Source organism: Aethalodelphis obliquidens, unplaced genomic scaffold (assembly GCF_003676395.1).
Source record: "Aethalodelphis obliquidens isolate GAN/ISIS:26980383/991018 unplaced genomic scaffold, ASM367639v1 scaffold22, whole genome shotgun sequence".
Lineage (NCBI taxonomy): Eukaryota > Metazoa > Chordata > Mammalia > Artiodactyla > Delphinidae > Aethalodelphis > Aethalodelphis obliquidens.
In genome coordinates, this window is record NW_020837966.1 from 11,456,136 (window position 1) to 11,471,620 (window position 15,485).

A 15,485-nucleotide genomic window follows, 5' to 3' on the forward strand; every position below is an offset into this window, starting at 1 on the left:
TTGTAGTTTTGATTTGCATTTCTCTAATGATTAATGAGGTTGAGCATTCTTTCATGTGTTTTTTGGCAATCTGTATATCTCCTTTGGAGAAATGTCTATTTAGGTCTTCTGCCCATTTTTGGATTGGGTTGTTTGTTTTTTTGATATGGAGCTGCATGAGCTGCTTATAAATTTTGGAGATTAATCCTTTGTCAGTTGCTTCATTTGCAAATATCTTCTCCCATTCTGAGGGTTGTCTTTTCGTCTTGTTTAAGGTTTCCTTTGCTGTGCAAAAGCTTTCAAGTTTCATTAGGTCCCATTTGTTTATTTTTGTTTTTATTTCCATTTCCCTAGGAGGTGGGTCAAAAAGGATCCTGCTGTGATTTACATCATAGAGTGTTCTGCCTATGTTTTCCTCTAAGAGTTTTATAGTGTCTGGCCTTACATTTAGGTCTTTAATCCATTTTGAGTTTATTTTTGTGTACAGTGTTAGGGAGTGTTCTAATTTCATTCCTTTACATGTAGCTGTCCAGTTTTCCCAGCACCACTTATTGAAGTGGCTGTCTTTTCTCCGTTGTATATTCTTACCTCCTTTATCAAAAATAAGGTGACCATATGTGCATGGGTTTATCTCTGGGCTTTCTATCCTGTTCCACTGATCTATATTTCTGTTTTTGTGCCAGTACCATACTGTCTTGATGACTGTAGCTTTGTAGTATAGTCTGAAGTCCAGGAGGTTGATTCCTCCAGCTCCGTTTTCTTTCTCAAGATTGCTTTGGCTATTCAGGGTCTTTTGTGTTTCCATACAAATTGTGAAATTTTTTGTTCTAGTTCTGTGAAAAATGCCATTGGTAGTTTGATAGGGATTGCATTGAATCTGTAGAGTGCTTTGGGTAGTATAGTCATTTTCACAATGTTGATTCTTCCAATCCAAGAACATGGTATATCTCTCCATCTGTTTGTATCATCTTTAATTTCTTTCATCAGTGTCTTATAGTTTTCTGCATACAGGTCTTTTGTCTCCTTAGGTAAGGACTGTTTTTATTTTTCAGTCAGTAATAAAAATCTTGGCTTCCATGATGTTCAATACACTAATATGTGGAGAAGAGGATGATGTATTTGATCACCAGACTTTCACACTCCATCTGCACTGCTGGAACAATGCCTGTTGCATTCATTCTTGTAATGCCAATACTTAGTATTGTGTTTGTGTTAAGGAAACCTTCAATAAACAATTGTTGAATGAATGAGATGTTTCATTTGTTTCAAGAAACAATATTTAGTCATAATCTATGTCCACTTAATGGATTTAAATCAGATTCATCTATATTTAAAAATACACTTTACCTTGCTTCCTTTCCTTGTTACAGAGCAACAGGCACCTTAGAGACCATCTCTTCTAAACCTTTGTTCCAAATGAAGAAATGGAGCCTAGAATCACAAAATCTAGCAAACCTTGCCAATGTTTGCAGATGTTGTAGTGATTCAAACCAGGTAGACCCCCCATCCAAGTGAACAAAGACGTTGCTATCCTCATTATCAGTGTGAAACATGGCTACCCCTTACCAAACCAAACATGTGCCCACATTTCCCCAAGTGGGGTGTGGCCTGGAATAGAGAAGAATGTATCACATAAACAAATTCAAGCATTTGTTATTTCTTTTTTTTTTTAAGCACCATTAGCCTTATTATTCTATCTTTACATCACTTTTTTTTAACTGCTACGTTCAAATGTTGAAAAGTATCTGTTGTGTTTGTTACCATAGTTCCTGGTACCCAGTAGTTTAACAGGAAGAAAACAAATATAAAGTTGTATTTGTTACAGCATCCTCCTGAGTCTCACTTGTTCTATATACTGGTTACATCTATGGAGACTGGTTTGCCCACTCTGCTCAAGAGGCACAATGACTAGGAACCATGAAGATGGTTTCATTTCTTTTAAAATCAGTAGAAAAAAAGAAACAATCCAGATTGGATTACATTCATCCTTATACCAAAAGAGTCATAAAATACAGTTGTTAATGTTTTTGTAGAGAAAGGGCCCATGAAGGCAAAACTTCCCAGGGTCCAAGAAAATCATGATGTGGCCCTGGCTCTCCTAGGCTGCTTGAAGAACAGGTGACCCTACAGAAGTGCACTGAGCTCATTGAAAATTGGGGCTCAATGGGTGTCCCTGGCAGTTGGAAATAGTAAGCTGATGTCTGGCTCCCATCTGACAAATATCCTGGGTTAGGTATGGTGGGGAAGTCAAAGCCAGTGGTGGAAACTGTGGGGGACATGCTCTCTCAACGTTTGTTGGGAAAAAGGATTCATATGTTTTTCCCGTGGACCAATCCTGGGCCGCATTTAAGAGCACTGTCATAGGGCTTTCCTGGACTGTCGATAGGACCCCAACAAAAGGGTGCCTGAAGGGACTGCCAGGTTCCTAAGCAGCTGCAGAAGGAGGACATGACCAGCTAAGGTAGGGGCACATGCCTCAGCTTAAGGGGGGGCCAGGTGAGTGGTCCCTAACAGGAGTTGGGAGTGTCATTTTGAAGAAGAGAAAATCTTTCAGGCTGAAAGAGAATAAAGCAATTTATAACAATGTCAGTTAACTAAGAGCTTTCCTGCTCCACTGACCTCTGTTTGTTTTTGTCAGAAAGATGTTAACAAGGGGAAGAGGAAGGGCCAGAAAAAGGAAGAAGAAGCAAACCACACCATCCTCCACCATGTGTATGCTTCTTACCTGCATTAGGTCCTGGCTGGGGCATCGTAGAACAGTAAACTTCTACTCAGTTTTGCCATTTTGATGATTATATGGGAATGGGAAGTCTACATTTCAGAATCAAGACTATTTTAAATGACCATCTAACATTTTGTTAAGAGAGCAATCCAGTCATGCCTGAGGTTTGTTTCAGGGGCCTCAGGGACCTTCCCCGCCTCCATCAAATACATTTTAAGAGGATCAAGGGAAGGGAAACAAACCAAAACAAAACCTGGCAATTTGTTCAGTATCATCCATTTCAGCAAAAATATTCTGATACGGTTAAGAATTTCAGAAATGGTTTCACAAATTCAGATTTCCTGTCACTTGAATATTCATTATTTCACATCATGGAATAATCATTCTTCATGCAAACAAACAGACAAAATGAGCACAGAATTTAACACGTGACTTTACATGCCAAGTCATAAGTGAGGCAAAAGAGTCCCCAAAGAGCCTTTAAAGAGGGGAAGGTGCCAGTCAATAATAACACGACATCCAGGCAGCAGAAAGACTGGGGGCTGAGCAAATCCCCACTTCATGTTGTAGATCGTTGATCACATCAATCAGTCCATTCTTGATACATACAAGGCATGTGTTTGATTGTGATCGTTTCTGTTTATATAAAAATATTCATGGAAAATATGGAATATTTTGAAAATTTAGAGAACTTAATATCAAACCTGTTTTCATATGGGGGAGTTGAATGGAGTTGTTTAGCATTCAAAGTGAGTCTCCCAAATATACAATTTTTTGTAATGTCTTCACTGTGTCAATCTTCAATTTCTAGGTAATTTTACTTAGATGAAATATTTGTGAAAAAGATTTTTTAAATAACTTTAGTGATAATAAATGACTAAGAATCTAGGGCTTCCCTGGTGGCACAGTGGTTAAGAATCTGCCTGCCAATGCAGGGGACACAGGTTCAACCCCTGGCCTGGGAGGATCCCACATGCCACAGAGCAACTAAGCCTGTGCACCACAACTACTGAGCCTGCACTCTAGAGCGTGCAAGCCACAACTACTGAGCCTGCGAGCCACAACTACTGAAGCCCGCGCACCTAGAGCCCATGCTCTGCAACAAGAGAAGCCACGACAGTGAGAAGCCCGCACACAGCAACAAAGACTCAACACAGCCAAAAATAAAAAGAAAGAAATAAATTTATAAAAAATAAAAAAATAATAAATGACTAACAACCCATTTATATATTTAAGTACCCCCAATATATATTATACCAATTATAATATAAGCATAAATTCTATTTTCCTAATAATATAAAGATATGATGTGCTTATGAATACAGAAAATAACTAATGACGAATTTTCCTCACAAATGCTTGACCATGGAAAGGTAGGTGTGAGGGTTCAAGTTGAAATGAGTATTCACACAACTGCTTTTAAAATATGGAAAGCCTGGGACTTCCCTGGTGGTCCAATGCAGGGGACGTGGGTTCGATTCCTGGTCGGGGAACTAAGATCCCACCATGATAAAATGTAAAGTGAAAAATGTAGGCCATGTAATAATCTATATGGTATTATCTCATTTCTGTAAAATATAGCATATATACTATTTGAAATATATAATAATGTATGCATATTATATTTGGGGGATATATACATATATACACGCATAATATATGCAAATATATTCATATATTTTATGTATATATATCTAATATATGCACTCATATATACACACACATGCACATATATCTCTATACAGGAGATTGTATATTATTCTGGGCAATGGAAGTAGCAGGTAGAAAAGAGGGATTTCTACCTTAAGTAGTTCTATATTATTTGAAATTTTATATGTATTACTCTTAAAATATCTGTAAAATAAAGAGAAGAAAGGCTGCCAGAAGTGTTAATGTGCTTGTATTTCTCTCCATAAACTCTCCATATGCACAAACACGTGCAACTTACACATTAAACCAAAAAGCATTACCTTTAATTAATCTTTATACAGCGAGATAAAAGCCATCAGAGAAAATTACATTTTTCTCTTGGTTAATTTAAACCATGCTAAGGAAAAAGTAATCCAACACTCATTTTATTAAATGAAGACTTTCATAAACATGCTCCATTTCTTATTCTACCATTGAGCATAATAGGTCCTTGGCTAGAGAAATAACAGCACTAAGTAGTGATTAACATTTTTTTTTTTAACTTCAAGACATCAACCTGGAATTGCTAGATCTATCATATTTTAAAATTAAATTATTTTTTAGAGCAGTTTTAGGTTCCCAGCAAAACTGAGCAGAAGGCACAGCGATTTCTCATATACCCCCTTCTCCCCACCCCCATGAGCATAGCCTCCCCTGTTATCAACTTCCACTACCTGAGTGGTATAATTTTCACAATTGATGAAGCTATACTGATACAACATAATCACCCAATGTCCATAGTTTACAATATGGTCAATCTTGGTGTTGCATATTATATGGGATTGGAAAAATGTATGACATGTATCCATCATTATGGTATCATTCAGAGTATCTTCATTGCCTTAAAAATCCTCTGTGTGCCACCTATTCATCCCTCCCTCCACCCTAACCTCTGGAAACCACTCTTGTTTTTCCTGTCTCAATAGTTTTGCCTTTTCCAGAATGTCATATAGCTGGAATCATACAGTATGTAGCCTTTTCAGATTGGCTTCCAATGTTTAAAGGTACATTTAAGGTTCCTCCATGTCTTTTCATGAATTAATAGCTCAATTTATTTTTTTAATCAAGCATGTTCATGTCACCTCATTAGCATTTAACGTCCTATAACACTAAGGTAAAACAAGATATCCTTTGGATATCTTGAAAAATAAATGAGAACAGTGCTTTTCTTGAGAACAAATGATGTTCCAAAAATCATTACTCAGAAGACTGAAACTAAAGAGCATATAAAGATTGAGAACGTGGAATGTATAAGAATAAACTTAACCAAGGAGGTAAAAGGCTTTTACAGTGAAAATCATAAACACTGATGAAAGAAATCAAAGGCATAAATAAACAGAAAGACATCTGTGTTCATGGATTAGAATCCTTAATAAGGTTAAAAATGCCCATAGCACCCAAGGCAATCAATCTACAATCAACGCAATTCCTATTTAAATCCCAAGTGCATTTTCCACAGAAACAGAAAAAAATTTCTAAATTCATATGGAATCACAAAGACCTTAAATAACCAAAACAATCTTTAGAAAGAAGAACAAATCTGAAGGTGTCACGCTTCCTGATTTCAAAATACATTATAAAGTTACAGCAATTAAAATAGTTGGTACCCACATAAAGACAGACGTAGACCAATGGAACAAAATCGAGAACCCAGAAATAAACACAGGCATTTACATTTAACACATCTTCGACAAGATTGCCAAGATTACATAATCGGGAAAGGATAATCTCTTCAACAAAAGGTGTTGGGGAGGCTGGATATCCATGTGTTCTTTACCACAATTTAGAAACAGTTGAGAATGTAGGTGATCATCTCCGTAATATTTAATTAGGTAATTGGGGTTGGTAACGAAATAAAAGGCTCATCAATATCTCCAGTTTCCAGTTGTGGTCTGAGAGATGCATATTTTAGACTCTGGATAATTAGAAGGTATTAAAATAAGTTCAAACTTTCAAGAATTACTGGCTTCAAACTTGGCTTCACTTCCATTTACTTGTATGAACTTGGGCAAGCAATTCATCTGTCGATGCTTCAGTTTTATTATTTGTGAAATATGGATAATAACTAACTCATAGTGTTATAAGGAGCTTATCATAGTGCCTGGCACATAGCAAACTCTCAATAGAAGTAACTTCCAGGGATGCTGTTGATGACCATGCTGACCATGGTTTGGGGACAGGATTCTTTCATTTTCTGTCTCATCTCCCTCTTTCTCTCTTCCTTTTTTTCTTGCTTCCTTCCTTCTCTCTTTTTTAGTATTTTTTTTTAAACCTGTCTTCTATTTCTGGCAAAGAGCCTGTGTAATTGTACCTTTCTTCTGGGTATTATTTGCCAAGCAGGTGTAAAGTGCAGTGCAATATAATTTACTAAAACCTAATTTTAGGTTCTGGATTTGTGCTTCTCTCCGTGTGAGTGGCTCCAGCAGGGTCCTCACACAGCTGTCATGCCCTGTGAAAGAACCCAGGCCAGCAGAGAATATGACCATGAAGGACCAAAGGAGCCAATTTTCTAATGTTTCATATTTGACTTAATTTTTTTTTTTACTTAAAGGTTTAGATTAGGAAGGAATAAGTAAATGTGTTCTTAGAATCACCGTACAGGGTAAGGTTTTCTTTTGCCTCGTTCAGAGCAGATGCAAAAGCCATTTTGTCATACTGCAACACAAGGTCTAAAGACCATCTGGAGAATTTATTAAAAAGGATGCAATACAATTTGGATTACATACTTTTATTAAAGATATGAGAGAATCGATCTGATCTTTTCTATCTTCATCATCTGTAAGTTTTTTATATATAAATGTTTCTTAAAACAAGAATAAAATTATTAGAGATTGCAAACACTGCCAAGTAAAACTATTTTTAAAGAAAATTATAAAAATCCCTGCCAAAGCTCTAGTTATAAACATTAAAGAAATAAAAAAACTTTCATATTGAACGGTTATTTTTTGAGCTGTATCAGGAAGCCTCCCTCCTAAAAATGTTTTGAATGACTCAATATTCTTACCAACCAAAAAGAGAGAAGTATTTTGGGGTAAAAGAAATATGAATTATGAAAAGAAGAAGGGAAATAGAAGAAAACAAATGATTTTTCTAAAGTGTTTATTATAAGTAGTGGTTGTGTGATAACTACTTGGGGTGCAAATATCATAGACCATCTCCGTACCACTGGGGTAGGTCATATTTCTTGGCCTTTTAGTAACTTTCTGTATTAGATTCTTCTGAGTGCTTCACTTGTAACTCCTTTATTCTTTCTTACAAAGTGATGTGGGTGGTATAATTATTAACCCCATTTTACAGATAAGGAAACTGAGTGACAAGAGTTTAAGGGACTTACTTGTTCAAGATCACACACCTAGGAAGTGATCAAGCCAGCATATGATGAACTCAGTGAATCTGATTCCAGAACTTGTGTCATCACCTTTTATGCTGGACTCTTGCCTGGGGAAGAAGAATTTACCTCATTCAAAAATTGCAGTGAGGGCTTCCCTGGTGGCGCAGTGGTTGAGAGTCCGCCTGCCAATGCAGGGGACACGGGTTCGTGCCCCGGGCCGGGAAGATCCCACATGCTGCGGAGCGGCTGGGCCCGTGAGCCATGGCCGCTGAGCCTGCGCGTCCGGAGCCTGTGCTCCGCAACGGGAGAGTCCACAACAGTGAGAGGCCCGCGTACCGCAAAAAAAAAAAAAAATTGCAGTGAGTGGTGTGAGATTAACTCAATACTGTTGTGATCCATGAGTCTATGAAAACGAGGGAGTGATCCAAGGAGAACGTCAAAAATGATGAGCATTTTGGAAAATACAGCTAATGATGAATGACAAAAATAATTAGAATGATTGAGCCTTTGAGAGGGGAGGGTATTTTTCTACTTGTGTTCATGGAATAACAGTAGTAGTAGTCATAAAAGTAGTAATAGACTATGGTGCCCATCTTTCTTTCTGCAGAGGAATTTTGTTTATGTTTCAGCAAGAAAAATATTTTTGCCTAAAGCTTGTGACTTTTTCAGATTTGCAATGGAAAATGCATATCCTCTTTTTCTTGGAAAGTTATGAGGGTGGGAGAAAAATCATGACTCTGCTGTTTACTATCCATAAAAAATTAGCTGAGATTTTTAAATTTCTTTGAGCCTGTGTTTTCTTGTCTGAACAAGAAACAGCAGTACATACGTATATGGTTGATGAGGATATTAAATGAGGTATGCCTATAGGGGTGCTTAGCATTCTGTCCAGCAACTACTTAACACATTCCAAGAGTCATTATTATGATTACTGTTACCATTATTCCCTGCAGTCAATGATAATTGCTCTGACATGAGTTTTGGTCCTCTAATGGGCAGGTACTAAAGCTTGGTCATACTGACACAGATAACTTTTGTTTAAAACAAAGATGGAAGTAGAAATAGCAAAAGCATTTTATGATGTGAGTTCACCCTGGCCAACCACCCTTGAAATTTTATATCAGTTCTGATAGTTAATTAAGAATGATCCTACTTGAATGCTAAAAATTCCATAGGAAGCCTATGGAATCTTATTTTGTGACGAAGTTTTAAGCCAAACAAAAAACACACATCCTTACATGTTATTGAAGCCATTTAAGACTGAAACATAGGTAAGTAAAGATGGCTTTACCCGATCATTGGGTGGAGAGATAAATGCTATCTTTATTGTAAAATTAGAGATCTTGAAAATACTTCCACACCATCTCCTGTCCTGTGTACCAGTGACCCCATGCAAACCAAACACACAAATAAATATTACACAAACACGCTACTGGCTTTTGCTTTCATCCTCACTAGTTAAGAAAAGATTTGGAAAGATAAGGTTAGTAGTATGAGCAGAGGGTGAAATATGTAATATTTTGAATGACTTTCACTCATTACGTACTTCCAGTATTTTAAATATCATAATGTGTGGGGAGTATTTCCTCCTGTATTAAGTTGCTATGGATAAAATTTTAAATTACTTTTTCCTTTTTGCCACAAGAGATACAGGAAGATTAAACCCAGGTATGTTATTCCCTGAGAATGAGATTTAATTTGCCTGAATAACTCAAGTCTGTCTACAGCAGGTTGGTACTTTGGTTTTTGGTAGTTTTGATTCAGGATTAACCCTCTTTGAGATTCAAAATGGTTTTTTTGAATTTTGTTTATTTTCTTGTCATCAAATATTGGAGCTTGAACAAATTGGGCTTATGGTATATCCCACTACAAGGTAAGACCTGTGAATTCAGGAATTTTGTCAAGCTGTTTATAGTTTACAGAGCAATACTAACCCATATTAGCAGGCAGTCCTTACTTGTCGAATGCGTAAGTCAAGGTTTCTCAACCTTGGCAACTACTGACATTTTCCATTTGATTCTTTGTTGTGGGCAGCTGTCTTCTGCATTGTAGGATGTTGAACAACATCGTTGGCCTCTACCCTCTAGATGCCAGTAGGTGTCAGTAGCACCAACCCACCGCTCCCAGCTGTGACAACCTCATATGTCTCCAATTATTGCCAAATGTCTTTTGGGGGAGGGAAGGGTCCACATTGCCCTTTATTGAAACCACTGTAGCAAGTGAATGTATTGCCTTGACATGGCAAAGGAAATCTTCCAAACTACAAGTTCCTGGCTGAACACGAATGAAGAATTTGGAAGCTATTTGATTTACATAATCAATACAGGGCACTAAAATGGATCATTTACTCTCCACCAATGTTAACAGGATTATTGAATCATTTCGAGAGATTTGTTATTGTAAGAGGGAAATTATCTTTCATCATCATGGGGCAGAAGAGAAGGGGTCACCCTCAGTCACTGAGAGTAATATTGTGGCAGTGTTTTATCATCCCTCCTACTTCTCCCAACCCAGTTCTTAAAGGAACCTAATGTTATTTCCAGGTCCGAATACAGAGGTTCTAGCCCCAATGTCTACAAAGTATTTAACATTGCAAATGGGATATGGAACCCTGGGTTATTTTGGTGACGCAGCTGCTGACAGCTCATACATTTCTGGAACGTGAGAAGCATCCTCTGACAATGTGCAATTGTTGTCTAAGCGACTACACTGCCATTTGCCACAGTTCTGGCTCCCTTCACGTGGTGTTTAGAGGACTTGGAAAATTTGCCACCGTATTAGCAAGGAGGAATGTTGGGTGTGAAGACAGGCCTGGGGGAATAGGCTCAGTCATCACACTTCATCCTCGCCAAGTTCTCAGCTCAAATGAAATGCAAGTGGGTGGTATTTTAAATAAATCAATCTCTCTGTCTAAAGAGATACAAATGTTTAGATGATCTTAGGCACATCACTTAGCCTTTCTAACCTGGATATACTATCCATAAAAGAGGGGATGGCGGTGATGCTTAAATGATGTATTTAAAGTACCTAGCACAGTGGCTGGCATGTAGCGAGAACTGAATTGATATAAGCTATTATGATAATTATCATCATTATTAAACATATGCAGGAGGTGTTACACCGCATAAGCTAGTTGACAATAATGGAAAGAGGAAGGATTCAAGGACAATGAAGTCATACAGGGTGGAATCTTGGTTCAGCTACTTACTAGCTGTGTGAACACTTGTATCAATCAGCCTAGGTTATGCTGCATTGTAGTAAAAACAGACTTTAACATCTCAGTTGCTTACAGCTACAAATTAATTTCTTGCTCAGCTCCACATCCATCAAGGTCCAGTTGCAGCTCTACACTACATCAGTCTTATGCCAAGACCCAGGCTGTGAGTGCAGCCTCTGTGTAATATTGTACATTGTATTCATCATAGCAGAAGGAAATTAACAAGATGGCAAATCATGAAGAAGTTCTTAAAACTTCCGCTCAGAAATGCATTCATCACTTCTGCCCACAACCACTGACCAAAGCAAGTAACCCTGCAACTCCTGAGTTCAAAGGGGCAAGGATATATAGCGGAGGGGCACTGCAGAGAGCGACAAGACGGTGCCACAATCGACCACGCCTCTAATGTGGGCCTCTGAGCCTTCACCTTTGCTTCTGTAGAAGTGTTAGCAGTCAGAAATTCAACTAATACACACGGAGAGATTATGATGTACCAGACTCTGCCCAAGATACGTTATCTACAAAACCTCATCGAGTCCTCATAACGACCAGCTAAATTAATGTTGTTGGCTCCCTTTGACAGATTTTTAAAAACATGAGGTCTTGAGGACGTTAGATAACCTCACACACAAAATCATATACAAAAATTGCAGGACACACAGTAAGTATTTGTAGTTGCATAATGGCTTATTTTTGAAACAACTTGTTTCTAATTGTTTTAGACTCTATCTGCATGTAGGAAGAGCAGTAGGAACAAAACTGGCTGGCTGCAGATGGTGCAACTAGCCCTCTGGAGTTCTGACTCACTAACTTTCTAGTTTTTCTCCAACAAAACCCACGGGCAGGGGGCATCTACATTGGACACTCTTTCTTACCCAGTTTTGGCCTGCTGCCTCCCCTTCTCAGACTCTAAACTATTCATTTGCATCTTTCTCCCCAACTCCTGAATATTAATTACTCTCCCTCCTCCTCTTCCCCCCATCCCCCAACTCCAGACCTTTTTGGCAAATCTTATTAGTAAACAGATGGGCTATCTGTGTTGCTGGGAGACCACTTCATACATGGGGTCCAGTCCAAAGGGAGTGAGAAGGAAGGGGACATATCAGCTACAAGGTAGAATGGCTAAGCGTGCTGAAGACGACTCCTCCTTCTTTCCTGATTATTTTGAATTCAACTCTGGCTTCATTCTCTGCACTCCCCTTCCATGGCCCTCAATTCCGTCATCCCTAAAATGAGAATAACACTACTACTAACCCATGGGGGTTTTGTGAATATTTAATGAAGTAATGTTTATAAAGCCCTTAACACAATTTCTGATTCATAGAAAGAACTCAATTGTCTTGTTGTTGTTTACTAGTTTTGGCAAGCTTAGCAGACTAAGGGAGAAAGAGTACGAGTTGAGGTGGGGATGCACTCAGGCCTATTTATGACGGAGTGGGGGAGCTTCATTCGAGGGTTGTATCCTAGGCAAAGTATCCCACTAGAAACAGCATGAGTTTTGAAGGAACTTGAATTCCAATCCCTGTTTAGCCCCTCATGAGCTATGTTAGCTTGGCTAATTCAGCCTCGCGAAGTCTATTTTTTTTTTCCTACTTTAAAAAATGGACATTATAATTCTCTCCTGACCTCACACAGTGGCCATGGGATTACCTGCATGGCACACTGTCCCATATTTTCATGATTTATTCGTTTCCCCTCTCCCCCTTCTAGCTCCCTTCCCCCTGGCCTGACCCTCTGCTTACCCCTGAGGTAACGGGCAGTGTTTATCCTGTTCCTTGATGTATCCCAGCACCTGGCACTGCTTGGTCACATGGAGAACGTTCCATGAAGGCTCAGAGGAATGACCGAGTCAGCACTCTTTCTCTGGTGTTCAGAAGTCACCAGAACGCACACACCTCCCCACGTAAGGTGTGGGCTGCCTCTCTCTCTTACCTGGAAACCCCGTCCTCAGGCAGGGGACCGTCTTCCTGAGGGTGCCAGCCTGCTTTCCCCAAACCTACAGCCCCAAAGTTGCCCTGGAGCCTCAGGGAACCGGGCGCGAGCGGCCGCGCCGCTCCCAAGGTCGCAGTTGGGCCTCGCCCACCTCCTCGTCCTCCCTTCCGGACCTCGCAGCTGGCCAATTGCAGCCTCCCCCGGGCCGCTGGGCGGGCTCCAGCGCCGTCCCGGTCTCCCGCCTCCACCGCAGCTCCGCCTCCCCACCCGCCCCTCCCACTCTCGCCGCCTGTGCTCACCTCACCCGCGCGCAGGCTTCGAGAACCCAGCGTCCGCGAGCCCGCGCCCGGCACCCAGCACTCCCCGGCCTAGCTCCTCCGGCTCTTTCGGAAAGGGGGCTTCTGGCTCTGAGGACGAGGACGGTAGTGGCCCTCAAACTTCATTTTCAAAGGCACCACTGGTTGAGAAGAGCGAGCGAGGCGAGCTATGGACCCCGTGAGCCAGGTAGGACCGACTGGGCAGCGCGGGTGATGCCGCGGGACCCCCGGGCTCCGGATGCTGCGTCTCCAGACCCTTCCTCACGCTGTCTCTTTCTCTCTCTTGCCTCCTTGGTCCACAGCTGGCCTCGGCAGGCACCTTCCGGGTGCTGAAGGAGCCCCTTGCCTTCCTGCGAGCCCTGGAATTGGTGAGTAGCGGTGTGTGTGCGGGGAGGGGACCGAGGCGGCGAACCAGTAGGTGAGGAGAGGTCGGGTGCGGTGCTGTCTGCTCGGTTCTGCTCCAAGCCCGGGATGCAAAAGCCGCTTCCTTCAATCCTCCCCACTCCCCAGGTGCCATTCCGGGATGGCGGGGACAGGATGTAGGGTCCCGGCTTGGAGGCGGGAACGTGGACGAGTTTTTGCAGGCGCTTAGACGAGGTGTCATGTCTCATGTCACCGAGGCGCTTGCACACGCTCAGGGGCTGGGGAAAGAAGCCTCCTGGGGAGACCGGGAGGGGAACAGATGGGGGAGCTGCCGCTGGGCTCTGGCTGCTCACCTGGATTATTGCGGGGGTGAGGGCGTGAGAGGAGGGACCGGGGCTGAGCGGAGTAGCGAGCGGGGAGGGCTTTGCCAAGCTGGGAAAGTTGGTGAGCACTGGGGCAGCTCTCCGCCCCGCCCGGGATGCTTGGAAGCGCTGTGATCCGCGCTCCGCAGCCGGAGCTCCAGGGAGAGAGAAGCTTCGAGGCTGTGAAAGATACTGCCGTCGAGAGCGGGACTCCTTCTTCCCATCTCAGAGTTTCTCTACCCTGGCTGCTCTCGAGGGCTTTTCTGATTTCTTCTAGAACCTCCCAGCCTTCTCTGTGGAGCTTGCTTCAGCGACGGGGCTTTAGGAAGTTATAGTACTCTTCTCTTTTGTCCCCTTAACAAACAACTTGATAGTCCTAGGGCAACTTATCTGTTGGCAGAGGAGTGAGGCGCAGAAACAGTTACCCAGGGGGCCACAGAGCAATGTTAGTGTCAATGCTTGCATGATGGTTATTCAGAGTGAAATCTGCGGGTCACACATTCTCTTGCTAGGAGCTCTGAAAGGCAAGCGAACCTATCTGAACAGAAAGTTCAGAGCCCGTCATGTAGCATTAATCACAGGCCCTATCACTGACTAGCTGGGAAGTTATGTAAGAGCGTGTTCTGTCCTCCCAGATCTTAGCTCCAAGGCCCAGTAACCAGCTTTGGCAACACAAACTGTGGTACATGCTTACGTGGATGATCTACAGGGAAATCGCATTTGCCTTGTTTGTAAACCTGCATAAAAATGCACGAATATATCAACCACACATAACATCAGGATAGCATTTGGAAGGCTTGAACTATTGGTTTGGGGATAGCTATTCTAAAACTGTTTTCCTCACAGCCACCGGTTAAAGCAAGCAGGAGTCACAGTCTGGGCAGCTTTCAGTTGACTTTCTCAGAGTTCTGTCCACATTTGATCATTCAGCCATTCAACAAACATTCTCTGTGGAAGAGTGATTTTTTTGCTCAGTGTAAGGGCTCCATTGTCAAGCCATTGTCTCTCAAAACAAAATTCAAAGGCCTGACATCATTTCTGACAGAATCTCTTATTGTTTCACACTGTCACTGTTACTCACCTGAAACATTAGTTTGTATCCCCTTCAGTTGCAACGTTATTTCATGTCACTCCCCACACACAGCCTCTATGAGTATCTTACAGAGTGTGGTAAACCTGGATGAATTTTTTTTTCCATGCAGATTTCTGGACACGAAATAAAAATATTGGGAATGTGGGTGCCCAGGAATCTGGATTTTAAACAAGCTCCCCGGATAATTCTCATGCACATTAAAGTTAGAGGACTACCACCCTAAGCTATACAAGGAGCCCCCCAAACTCCAAAGCGCTTTTTACCTTAAGGCTCTCGTTATTCTTATTAATACTATATGGAATGCCCTCACAGCCCAAGCTGAGAACAAATGTTTGTCTTTTAACCTCAGCTTAAAGATTACCTCCTCAGTGAAGATTTCTCTCATATTTGGTTCTTCCCCTTTCCTCTACCCCAAACTGAATGATTCACCCCACTCTTTGGGCTTCCATGACATCTTATCCATTCATTTATTCATGAGAA

At 41.2% G+C, this 15,485-nt stretch overlaps 1 protein-coding gene and 1 long non-coding RNA gene across 3 annotated transcripts in view; one reads left to right on the forward strand and one right to left on the reverse strand.

Annotated features, from left to right (window-relative positions):
- The window catches only part of LOC113628061 (uncharacterized), a 258,987-nt gene extending 245,989 nt beyond the window's left edge, over positions 1-12,998 (reverse strand). The window contains exon 1 of the long non-coding RNA XR_003435860.1: positions 12,871-12,998. This is a non-coding gene — a long non-coding RNA (uncharacterized LOC113628061). The remainder of the gene's footprint in view (positions 1-12,870) is intronic.
- Positions 12,999-13,181: 183 nt separating this feature from the next.
- The window catches only part of SYNPR (synaptoporin), a 299,012-nt gene continuing 296,708 nt past the window's right edge, over positions 13,182-15,485 (forward strand). For both annotated transcript variants that reach the window (XR_003435861.1, XM_027121300.1), the window contains exons 1-2: positions 13,182-13,374; positions 13,490-13,555. Coding sequence is in view for 1 of the 2 variants with exons in the window: in XM_027121300.1 (XP_026977101.1) it covers positions 13,357-13,374; positions 13,490-13,555 (84 nt within the window). In the remaining variant the exon portion in view is untranslated. The remainder of the gene's footprint in view (positions 13,375-13,489; positions 13,556-15,485) is intronic.